Raw genomic sequence first — 12,344 nt, 5'->3', positions numbered from 1 at the left:
ATTGCTCTCTCTGTTCTCATCTTCCCTTATTGTCCCACCAGCCCACCATCTCCACTCACGATGAATTAATTGACAAGCTGTTGTCATTAGATACCAACTGTATCAGAAACAGGCATGCGCTTATCCCCTTGTTATTCTGTTTATGTGCACTACCACAAAGAGCAAATCTCTGACAGCGCTGCAGAGTCCAAAGTGTTTCGCGCCTTCAAAGGTTAGAAAGCCAAAATGTTTCGTCTAACTGCTGTGCGTCAAACAGAAAACTGCTATGTTCATTATTCTGACAGCAGACCAAAATTAATAACTGTGTCCCAAAAATGTGATGCTCTATGAAACAAGTCTGAAATACTGGAAAATATTTGAAAATCAACAAAACAAGGTTGTCGCCCAACATCATACAGTCCTATATCCATATTTGCAACAAACAAGTCATATTAAAAAGACCAATAGTGCAATAGTAATGCCATAGACAGGTGTCTTTCTTTTTACAAATGTGGTGGTGTAATGTAACAAGCTGTTTCTGATGAAGTATGGGGGATGATAATCCGCTGCATCTTTGCCCCAGGTCGTATCAAAATCCTACTGGCAATGACTAAGGACTGATGTACATGGATATTATTATAAACACAGCTTTTTATGTCCAAACACAAACTGCATTTATGGTACTGAGAACGGATATTTTTGAAAAACCTCCGGCCAGGAGGAATATTTTTAGGAACTCTGTGGTTAAGTCAAATAGGAAAGCTTTTGTCTTCGTCAGAATGGGCACCGTTATCTCCTTTGTGAAGTTTCAAAAATGAGGCGGCATTTTGTGCGATAATGGACGTGGCCTAATCCCTAACAGGACTTTTTACATGTATACACATAAATGTACAATTGCTTTTCCACTATACTAAGAAAAAAGGTGTCTGAATGCACTACGGAGCAGTTGCCTTCCGTGAATAGTTATTTCAGGCTTCTGATTGGCCAACATTTTCTTCTTCTTTGCCAACATGGCGTCAGGGTCATATCACCGCATGTTGGTCTGGCATGCTCTTTGCAGCGCCTCAACAAGTTTTTGAGTTTTCATTTAAACACTGCTTGTGGGGAGAGGATTTTTTTTAAATGGATTGCTTGAGATATTATGAAAAACAACTGACGCAGTGCCACACTTGGGCCATCAATCTATAGTGTTTTTTCTAGCATTTGTGTGTAGTAGTGTGTGGAAATTGATCCATAATTAATCCATGAGTACGAAGTTCTATTGTCAATGTTTGTCGGGACTTTTTCACAATTGAACAGTCGGAGCACTTACATCATTCTCCATACTTCTTAAACTCTGGTTCTGGCTTTCAGAAATCAATGTGAGATGCAAACAGGAACAATCGACTGAACACACAGAAGAGCTTTAACAGTTGCATGAGAGCTGCATCGTCTTCAGGTGCATTGAGTTTAATCAGTCAGACTTTGACAAACCTATTATGTTTGTATCCGTTACAATAGCTCACATCACAATCTCCTTTCTCTTCCTTTTGTCTGCCGTCCTAGTTGGAAGGATTACAGCATCTTCCTGTCCTATACGAGACACACTGGCACATACAACCTATTCTGTCCCTTCTCCACCCCTCTCTTTCTCCGTCGCCTGGCTGCCACATATCACTGATCTTGACAGAACACGGATGAGGTCCCTCAGAGAGACATTAGCTCCCTATTGGGAATTCTTCTTCTAATCTCCTGGGGGGCATTTTTCCTTTACACAAAGTAATCAATAACTTTTAATATTATCAAAAGGCTGCAGGAGTCTTCGGACAGACAGACAGACTGAGGATGAGAGCCTGGAGTGCGCTGTGGAGAGTGGCTGTGGAGTGTGCTTTGCTGAGGCGACTGAAGCGAGGTGAGCATTAGTTATGACATCTCAACGGCAGCAGGGCCGGGAGACGCTGCCTCGTGTCCGGCTGATCCCCAGCTCTGCTCGCACAAGAGAGCGCACACGGGGATGGTCGAGGGTCAATGCCCATGCTCGACCGTTTAATCTTCGCTACATCACAAACAGGCTCTTAGAGATTCTTTTGCAAGTGTCTGTGTGTGTGTGTGTGTGTGTGTGTGCCATCCACTCTCATAGTTCACTTCAAGTAGAATGCTGTATCGAGGGAAAGTAATCTCTTTTCTGGTATAGACTGATTTATTATCCAGCACAGTTTTCATGATGGGAAGAAAAACGGAGCTTATGGAGCGGAGAAGAAGAAAAAGACGTTTAAACAGCCTTACTTAGTTGCAGCTCCTGCACAACAAGACATTGACCAAATTAAAGTAAAGATTAAAGCATAACATTATTCACATACTATGACACCTGTGTTATTATCCCAAATTAAAGCTGGATCAGAAGAGTTGTCCTTAAATCAGTGATGACACCAAGCTGCTGTGAGTTGTACAGAGTTATGTAAAACCTACAGTCAGTCTGTGCCACGGCCGAATAACACAGTGTGCCCCGGTGTTATGGATTATAGTCTTACTGCCCTTCCAACTGTACTGCTACAGTATACAATAAAAGAATAAAGAATCTGCTCTGATTATCCTTTTTATTAACTATACAACAAAACCCTCTGACATTCTGCATTGTTAGTCCTCTAGGCATGAGCGAGTGTTTCCTGTCGGCAGTGGCTGCATAAAGATGCTGACCCATGGCATACACGCACACTGACACAAATCATTCACCCCCTTCGGCAACACAACCTCTAGGTAAGACCAGAAAACAACAAGTCAGCTGAGCGCAGAGCTGCTCTTCTGCTCACTACCTGTACTAGCTGTTAGTCAAGCGTTATGCATATAAGTGCCTATATATATACACACAAACACAGAAAGAATTACACTAACAATCTAATATTAACAAACAGTCAGACATACAGTATAATGAAATGCATGTACACAAGTATAAACATGAGAATGAAACACACTGCAACACACACACATATATAGACACAAAGATACACATTAATCTATCTAGGGCTACCAGTAACAATTATTTTCATTATTACTTCATCTGTGTCTTTATAGTAAATCAATTATTTGTTAAGTCCAGAGGTTTTTTAAATTGGGAGAGTTGAAGGAGAGGTGTGGAGGGAGAGATGTGAAGCAAAGATACTTCATGTATCAAGTTTAGCCCACTGATTTGGCGGTTTGTATAAGAATCCTACTTGTTCTCGGACTCGTAACTCAAACAAATCTAAACATAAAGACATGATACACCTATTAGAGTCAGTGTGACTGCACTTTCCAAGGATATCATTACCTTCATCATAAAAATGCAAATAAACATTCATAAACCCGCCGAGAATTCATCAAAAAGACGCTCCTTACAGCTCCAGAACCGGCCTAAAAATCATGTTTTTAGGTTCTCTTTATCATCAAAGTAATTTAGTGGTACTTCTCAGTACATTCATGGGTAAATGGAAAACAAGAACTACTGCTACAGTGGCATACTGTTCATTCTGCCAGTTTGCCAAACTGTAAACAAATAAAGGCAAAAAAATGGGTCAAGTTGTAGCCCACAGCTAAAGCAACATTATCTTTCCTGTCGAGGAGTGGGGTGAAGTTTTATTGTATTTTAAACCCTTAGTTTAGTCTATAAAAATAGAAAACGTATAATTTTCCAGAAAACAAGTCAAGGTGACATCTTCAGATTGCTTGTTCTGTTCAACTAAGAGCCTGAATTCACTTTAAAATAATGAAATCAAGCAAAAAGCATCAAAGCTTCATATTTAAGAGGAATCACTATGTGGTGACATGTTTCCGTGGTAAATGACTTAAAGTTGTACAGCCATAGACTGTATAAAAAAATGGACGTTGCATACCCGTCAAGGTCCGTTCTCTCAACTTAATCCAATTGTCCTCGCCTACGGGAGTCGCCATCTTGTCAGACTTTGACTCCGCCTCATTTCCTCTTACCAAAAAAGGGCATGTATGTGACGTTGGGGGGAGGGAGGTACGTCCATCTGGCTGACGTTTACCTCCGAGGAGAAGTGAGGGCCAACGGCTAGCTTTCACTCTAATTATTCATAAACTTTAACCTACAATAAAATAAAAACTAACCTGGTACAAAAATATTCACCCCCCTCAGTGTTGTCATGGAGATATGACCTAAACACACAGACTAGAATTGTTTTATGTACCAGGCCTAAAGTAGGTTTAATGATGCTGTGAAAACGGCCTGTTTAACATGGGGGTCAATGAGAAACTGCTCTATTGTGCGAACTACCCTAGTGGACACTCTGAGAACTGCAGTTTTTGGCACTTCACCACATGATTGGTTTCAGCGTTAGATCTACCCAACAACTGGAGCGCAAACACCGATGGCACCTGAAGCCTCCTCACAGCAGTATCTGAGGACATGCCAAAAAATAACAGATGCCACCAAAGCGAATGCTGGAAGTGCAGTGCTCAGCTAATGACTGGATCTGCAGGCCGTTATCCAGGTGACTTATGTTGCTGCTCCGCCGCTGGAGACAAGGATGAGTGAAGCTGTATTGATCTTCTGTTTTGCGACCAAATCGATGCCACCACACAAGTCTTAGCTGTGTTTTCAGGTCAAGCTAAAAACACGTCATCTTATGGTCCAAATTCAATTAATATTAAATGATGGCGTTACTCTGAGATGAATGACCCGGCAGAGACAAACATTCACCCGGCTGCCGTATCTTACAAGTCTATTTGATTAGAAGATAATTGAACATCAGTGAAGCCTAGGTGTAACAATGAGATTGGAATTCATTACAGCGAGAAACGTGCCAGGGCGAGTTGAAAAGTTTCTTTGTTACTGAATTAATGAGATATGCCCACACACTGCTGTGTAATTTTGCATTACGGTGACAAAACAGAATAGACAGCAGCACAGGCGCATAACAAGTCATTGTCTTCCTGAGAAAACCCTCAGCTGCACTTTTTCTATCCTCATCCACAGAAACAACTACCAAAACACTCCCTCTGCTTGTTTCTTTCCTCCTGTTTTCTTTATCAGAAGCCTTCTAACTCCCCGGCTCTTGAATTCGCTCTAATTTAGTAGAGATGCACCGATCCAATCAGATACTGATACCTTGGCTGAACTTATCGGACGATACCCGATACTGGTCCGATCCTACTGTTGAATGAATGAAGCGTATACCATGCCATGTGAGTGAAGGCACCAGGCTTGACATAAACATTTAGCCTTGTTACAAATACCTTTCCATAAAAAAAAGGCATGAAAAGATGAATGATGTAAGGTATGAATATTTTCCCAAAATAAGCAAATAAACATACTGGCCTATTCAACAGAACAATCAGACTTAAAAATAAACACTATAGGAGGAAGACAGAAATACCCAGGAGGTGCTCATTTATCTCACTGTTACAATTGGATGCAGAAATATGCCGTTAATTATATTCTGCACATCAGGAGACACAAGAAAGATGATCTTTCTTTCACACATCAAAGATTGTAGTCTCAGTATAGTATTCTAACAGTTCACTAGATGTGAATGATGACGCGGGCTCCCAGACTTCAGATAAGAGTCTATTGTTAATTGGATTTGACTGAAAAATGAGCGATGTTGCACTTAATTAATGGCATTGAGTGTTGGTGATATAATGAGGGTCTAAAATCTCATTTAGGTACGGCACACAAGGGTTGGAAATAAAGCTTTTAAAAAACTCATGAGACATTATTATTCTAATATGTCCTCATTTTCACCATTATTCCGACCGGTGCATTTTCTAAACAGTTTATGTGAGAGCAGGAAGCGTGCTGGACTTGAATAATAGGTCTAACAGACTACTAATCTGTAACTGTACGTATGAATTTTCTTCAAAGAAGGTGGGGATGATAATGAGATTCACCGCCGCTGTTAATTCATCTATATGGTAATGTTTTATGACGTAAGGCAATAGTAGGCGATGTGCAGCGTCAGCATTAGCCGAGGCAGCTGTGTGACTTTCAGCTAACGACAGAAGGCTGAGGCACTTCATTACGAAGCTGCACTGTCGCTCTGCTGCTGGCTACGGCAGCGGCTTAAAGTAATACGAGTGACTGTGTAATGGCAGGATTTGTAGTGTGCTCACACGGTGTGTGCACAGTCTGTCACCCTCACATACCACAACAACCAGGGCCTCCCATCTCAATCCTGCCCCTCTGGACCAAGGCTCAGTCTCTTAAACATCACGGCTGATTAATAGTGCATAGGAAGGGACCAAAAAAGAAGGGAGAGGAAGAAAAAGGAGAGGAAGAAAGGGAGAAAGGTGGTAGTACTTTAGAGCAATTTAACAAAAAAAAATGTTTCAGAGCGTAGCACCGACAAGATAGATATATGAGAAAACGATGGCATCTGCTGATATGATAATGGGCCCATGTGGCAAATACATTTGCTCCGGGTAATTTGGTCCTGGGACAGAGAGAGAATTATGTCTTCTTTATCTTATCACACAGAACATACTGTCTCTCCCCCTCCTTCATACCGGGCAATACAAACAGGTCCAAACGGTCACACGCCTCTGCCATAAATATCTCATTCAACAAATCCTTTAATTGCCTGATCAATGCCTGTAGAGCCATGCAAATTAAGCCGATAGTCGATAGGGGCCGGGTCAGGTTGAACGTCCACGCGCTGACGCATGCCGCTGATCAAAGTGCACACTACGCTAAAAAGCCAGGATTAAAGCATTCATCTGTACGCTCCACCTTGAACCATTATCCTGACCCTCAAGCGAACGTGGCGTGAGATACGAAGCAAAAAAGCCTTTAGAAGTTTAAGACCATCCATCACTGAGCTTTAGGAGAGGCGCACACTCATGGAAGCTGCAGACGCACAAACACACACAGGTGAGATAAGCCAGGATGTTTCAAGGGTTCTCCACAGGGACAATGTGAGGAAACTAAGAACAGCTCGAGTTGTAGAGATGCCTCATGCATCAATATCGTCTTACCTTGTGTTTTGCCAGCCAAAGTCTCATCCCAGCGTCTCAGAAGTAGCATGATGGTGCGGCCTGAGACTCCTCTCTCCCTCTCATAGCCTCAGACTGAGGGAGGCTAAACTACAATCAACACAGGAGAAAAGACAACATAGTATCATATTATTTTCTAATACTGAGTTCCTGTCATGACAGTTTGTGTCTCAAAAGAGGGGGAAAATGAAGAAAAATGAGCACAAATGATCAAATTATCAGCTCTAAACAAATGAATCCAGCTTTTTGAAATGTAGCATTTTCAGGTGTCACTCCATTGGCTGGTTTACTTGCTCTAACCAGAAGCACTTTATAAAATAAATGGGATTTAGTCTCCATGATTAATTGAATTACACCTCTCTACCAGGACACCTCATTAGGTGTGTGTGGAGTTTGTTCATGAATAGAGAGGTGAGATTTTTAAAAATGAGGGGACGTTGCAGAGCATTTATCACCGCCCCACATCATAATCCCTTTAGTGTTGATTGCGTACAAGGAGGTGGCGCAGGGGAACTCACAGCAGTTTTAGGTAAAATCCTCGATGGGTCAAGGGGGTAAAGCAGCAGTTTCGAGGTAATTGTACTCCACAGGAGCAGCTTCACTTCTGTTCTACCCTTCGCTCCTCCGAAGAGATGTTTGGCGTTGCTTGTTGACACCCGCCAGTCTGTTATTGCAAAGGGAACAGGGAGGACAGAGAAGCAGGTCGCGGTCAGTCAGACTCTAATAAAACCATACTGTGCTTTGGCAAGGTGTGCAACCTCTGACCTGCTCCCCTTAAAATTAATAAATTAACATTACACACACAACTCAGTTCTGAATACAGTTTTTGTATGATTGTTTACAACCCTAATCCACTGTGAAGGCTGTTTCTGCTCTATAAAAACAATGCTTCTCTCTTCTTCATTTGTTTAAATGTTTAAGTGTGTGTGTGTGTGTGTGTGTGTGTGTGTGTGTGTGTGTGTGTGTGTGTGTGTGTGTGTGTGTGTGTGTGTGTGTGTGTGTGTGTGTGTGTGTGTGTGTGTGTGTGTGTGTTTTGAGGAGCATTCGGCCCAGTATCATAAATAATACATTTCCTCCAAATGTACTGTAGTACTAAATTGTCTGTGCCTTCATTCCCAACAACCACCCAACTACAGTACGTACATGATCAGAGGAATAATAAATAGCTCCTTTTAATCCAGATTATACATAACGCATATACCATGAACACACTCGAGAGTGAGTGAAGGCGAGAGTGTGGGCCATAGTTTAGGTAAATGAATGATTAATCGAAATATGTCGATGAATAATAAACCAGTCTCTGCGGGGTAACAGATTGTACTTTTCATATTTAATAGATTGATGGGCTTCTCACACAAACTCACAAACAACATGTACACACACTCGCAGCAACATGTAAGTGCAGACTCGTCACACGTTCCTGGTCGGCACATGAAACACAAGGGGTGAACGTACAGTAGATTAAAACATCAAAGGAGGCCTACACTGCTCACGTGAAACGCCGACGCTGTTTTAGCTTCTACTAATCCCACAGAAAGGCCTAAATGTTGCTTTTCTGCACACCCTGTGTACTCCCGTCCCTTCTCATGGACAGTGTCTGCGTCCGTACAAGTCCTCTTAATCAGCTCCGATGAATTATTGAATAGCCTTTTTATATCAGATCATGACCCATATTCTGCTCGCTTGAAGTGAATGTGCTGCCAATAAAATCGAGACGTACTTTTTAAAGTCGCCCCACATAGGCTCCCTGCTCGCTCTCTAATGGTTGAATAGGATTCTCTCTCACACACACACACACTGCAGAAAGTTATGAGCTTTAGATGGAGCCCCGCGGACCATTTTGTTCATTTAGCAGGATGATGCACGAGGTCTTCATGCAGCATCGCACAAATGTGGAGCCGAGGTGTTAAGTTTCAACTCCTACCACATTTTCACGAGCTCAGGTCATCTTTACTTGTTTATGGTCTGACTTCTGATACGCTATAGGTTTAGCACTCAGCAACACCTAGACGGCGCGGAGTGGAAGCTCCTAGAAGATAAGATATCTAATAGAGTGTTATTGCTGTTTTCATTAAAGCAGATGCAGTGCTCCGAGCCAGACACAGGAGTTGTATTGTCGTCTCATTAGGTAGCACATGAGGAGAAGGAGAGACAGGGAGAGAATCAGTAGGAAGAGGGGATAGGATTATGAATCTCCTTAGCCCCTGCTGTCTCCTCTCCTGGCCTGTTTATCAATGACGACTGCAAACACGTCGCCTATGAAATCTCTTAAGCTCTGTTTGGAGACTTTTGGCAGGGTTCTTTTTTCCACGTAAGCTCCTGGCATCAAACTGTTTTTAAACACTAAAAATTGACAGGCGCCTTGAAATATGTGGTTGCTCCCCAGTCACCAAATACAACTGATTTATTGTTCGATAAAAAGCATTATTCATTTAGAACAAGTGTACGCGTTAACTCTTAGAATCACACTTACGAACGAACTGTGTAAAACGATGGCTATGATGTCACTTTTGGCAGGAATGTTAATTTAACAAAACACCATAAACTACTTTCCAAAGGTGATTCATTTGGAAAAAGCTGAAAAAGCCATTCTTGTCTTTCTCGTCAGAGACAAGAGGGTTCATGATCTCGAAATACAATCCAGGACTTGACAAAAAGCTAAGTGTGATTGCCAACAAACCACCTCTACGTTTGCTGAACCATATCAATCTTCCAAACTGTTCATTTGGACAGCGATTGCTCACTCTATCACCCAGCTACGCTCAAAAGGAACAGTTAAAACTTAATCGGCATTCTCTGCATTACTATAGTCAAATCAGCTGTATTGACTACAGTTTTCCAGCAAAGTGGGACATAACGTTCACATCACCGTCCATTTAGCTTCTGCCTTGCTCTAACACATTGAATATTACCGCGACTTCTACCTGTTCATAGAAACTGTACTATTTTTGTGGATCGTTACAGTGTAAAGACATTGGTGAGCCATGTGTCGGAGGCAGAGTTTATACCCGAGACGTCCATTTTGCAGTGTGACAGCTTTGACACACTGCCTGGGCTTAAGTGCCCATCTGTAGATAGGCTACAGGGTCACATGTGTGCCAAGAGCACCGAGCAGAATGGGTAATGGTCCCGGGTTATGAGAGCAGGTCCCAGGTGGGTTTCACAGGTACGTAGCGGTAACCTTGACTGTGCTGCGTGCGCACGCGTGTATAAATCCAAACTGCTGGCAGCCAAATGATGGGAAAGTTAATCAGAGAAAAGGGGTCAATGGTCGATGCACCTATGATGGATAGATGGACAAAGTGTCTGCATGTGTGTGTGTGTGTGTGTGAGAGAGAGAGAGAGAGATATATATATATATAGAGAGAGAGAGTGAGTGGGTGTGAATTGTATTCTGCTGCAGACATAGAATTCGAGATTTAATTCCAACACACTCCGCTAGGAGATAAACTGTCATCTCCCGCTGTGGAGCACTTTGTGTTTCTTTGAAATAACGGCAGAAAATAAAAATAATTGCATTGAGAAAAAGGCAATGCAGTCTGTCTCTTCATGTAGATTGCTTTATTGATCTGCCTATAAATTATTTTCCCTGCACACACACACACACACACACAAACACAAACACACACACACACACAAACACACACACACATCAGCTTTAAGTAAGCGTGTGGAGCAGCCCTGAGCAGATGATTTGATGCAGAAGTGGCTACTCCATCAGGTGGAGAGTGGCTAATAAGTACAAAACCAAGGATGGAGCATGGAGATTCATTTCAACACGTGAAGTACATCTTACACACTATCAGATCTTAGTGTACGCATGTGATTTTATTTCACATGATTAAAGGTATCACAAAGAGAGTGAAAGGCTCATGTGGAGAAAGAAAACTGCAAATGATAAATGGTGAAGTGTGAAATCACTGATCTCTGATAATCCCACAATACCCATTAAATTCTACCTTCTAACCTACACACAGTACACACACACATCCTGGACATGTATGCACACCCACACATATACATGCAAAGATAGTGAGTTTTTGACGGAAAGAAAATACTAAAATGAATATCTGCACCAATTAATAAGCATCCGAAACATGCAACAGCAAAAGCATGTGTGGATTCAAAGCACCGTACTCACCTATTTAACCCTTAACATTAAGAAACATTAATTCTAATGGATTCTGTAGGCTGGAGAAATTGTAAGAAGCGTGGCTATTACATCGACTAATAGACAAAGATGTTGCTTGAGTCTTTAATCCGTGTTAGTGAAATCCCATTAAGATTCAATAGTTGAAAAAGAAATATTGAAATCAGCTCCAGTCCATTACAAAAAAAAAGAGTGAAAAAAAGAGTCCCGAATTTAGGACAGTTTGAATAATTGTTAATTATTTTTTTCCTTTGGAATCAAATCCAGGATTTAAAGGGTAATTCCACAGGAAACAGCTATATCCAGAGTGCCTTTATCATGGTGACGACTGCTCAAAAGTCCCACTTCCCATTATCTTCATGTAATGAAGAGGAGAGGCGTTAAATCTCCTTCAGGAAAAAAGTGGAAATATAAAAAGAAAAGATGGACAAGGAAATGAGTTGTGGGGTTTGCTTCACTTTGCTATGCATCTGTCTATTGCTGTGCCTCTCTGTAGCTCGCTCACCACACACAGGCACACACGCCAAATGATTCAGTTACTTTGTAGTCAGCTAAATGCTTTCGAGCCATCCTATCTTCTGTTTTTCTCAAATGCAAAAGATCATTCATGAATAATCTGTCCCTCATATTTCAACAAATGGATGTAGTCAAGGTGATGAATTGCAAAATTACGTCACCAGAATGCAAAATAAATAGCAACTCCTCTCTGATGCAAGCAAGTCAATGACGTGTAAGGACATGATATTTTTTTAGATGGCAAATGAAAAGACAAAATGCAACAACAAATAAACCAATAAGTGGTTCAATACAGAGGGGGTGAGAGGGTGGAAGTGATGGAGAGAAAAGGATGCGGGGGAAAAAGGTGAATAAAGAGATTAAAGCTTGAAGCAAAGTGAGTGAAAAAATTGAAAATTATGGTGGAGGAAAAAAGGGGGAAAAATCCTCTGGATGATATAGCCAGTTTTTTTGCTAGTCCATTCTCTTTGAGTACTTGTGTGTGTCTGCGAGGATGAGAGTCAGTTCAGAAAGATAGGAGAGAGAGAGAGAGAGAGAGAGAGAGAGAGAGAGAGAGAGAGAGAGAGAGAGAGAGAGAGAGAGAGAGAGAGGAAAAGAGGGCAGAAAAAAGCAAGGAGGGAGAATGGTGTATAAACACAGATGACACCCCAACAGAACGGACGAGCGCTGGCTTACAAATGCGCTTTGAATCAACGTTGCACTGTCGTTCATGAATGAGGCCTTTGCTCAG

The 12,344-nt window shown here is 41.7% G+C and overlaps 1 protein-coding gene across 1 annotated transcript in view; it reads right to left on the bottom strand.

Annotated features, from left to right (window-relative positions):
* The window catches only part of grin2ba (glutamate receptor, ionotropic, N-methyl D-aspartate 2B-a), a gene marked incomplete at both ends in the record, with an annotated part of 128,982 nt that extends 122,025 nt beyond the window's left edge, over nucleotides 1-6,957 (bottom strand). The window contains one exon of the mRNA XM_083932018.1: nucleotides 6,931-6,957. Within this exon, the coding sequence (XP_083788144.1) occupies nucleotides 6,931-6,957 (27 nt within the window). The remainder of the gene's footprint in view (nucleotides 1-6,930) is intronic.
* Between the last annotated feature and the right edge of the window lie 5,387 nt (nucleotides 6,958-12,344).

This window comes from Echiichthys vipera (genome assembly GCF_963691815.1).
Source record: "Echiichthys vipera genome assembly, chromosome: 17".
NCBI lineage: Eukaryota > Metazoa > Chordata > Actinopteri > Perciformes > Trachinidae > Echiichthys > Echiichthys vipera.
Note: the sequence above shows the minus strand (reverse complement) of the source record. Positions and strands in the feature narration are given on the sequence as shown.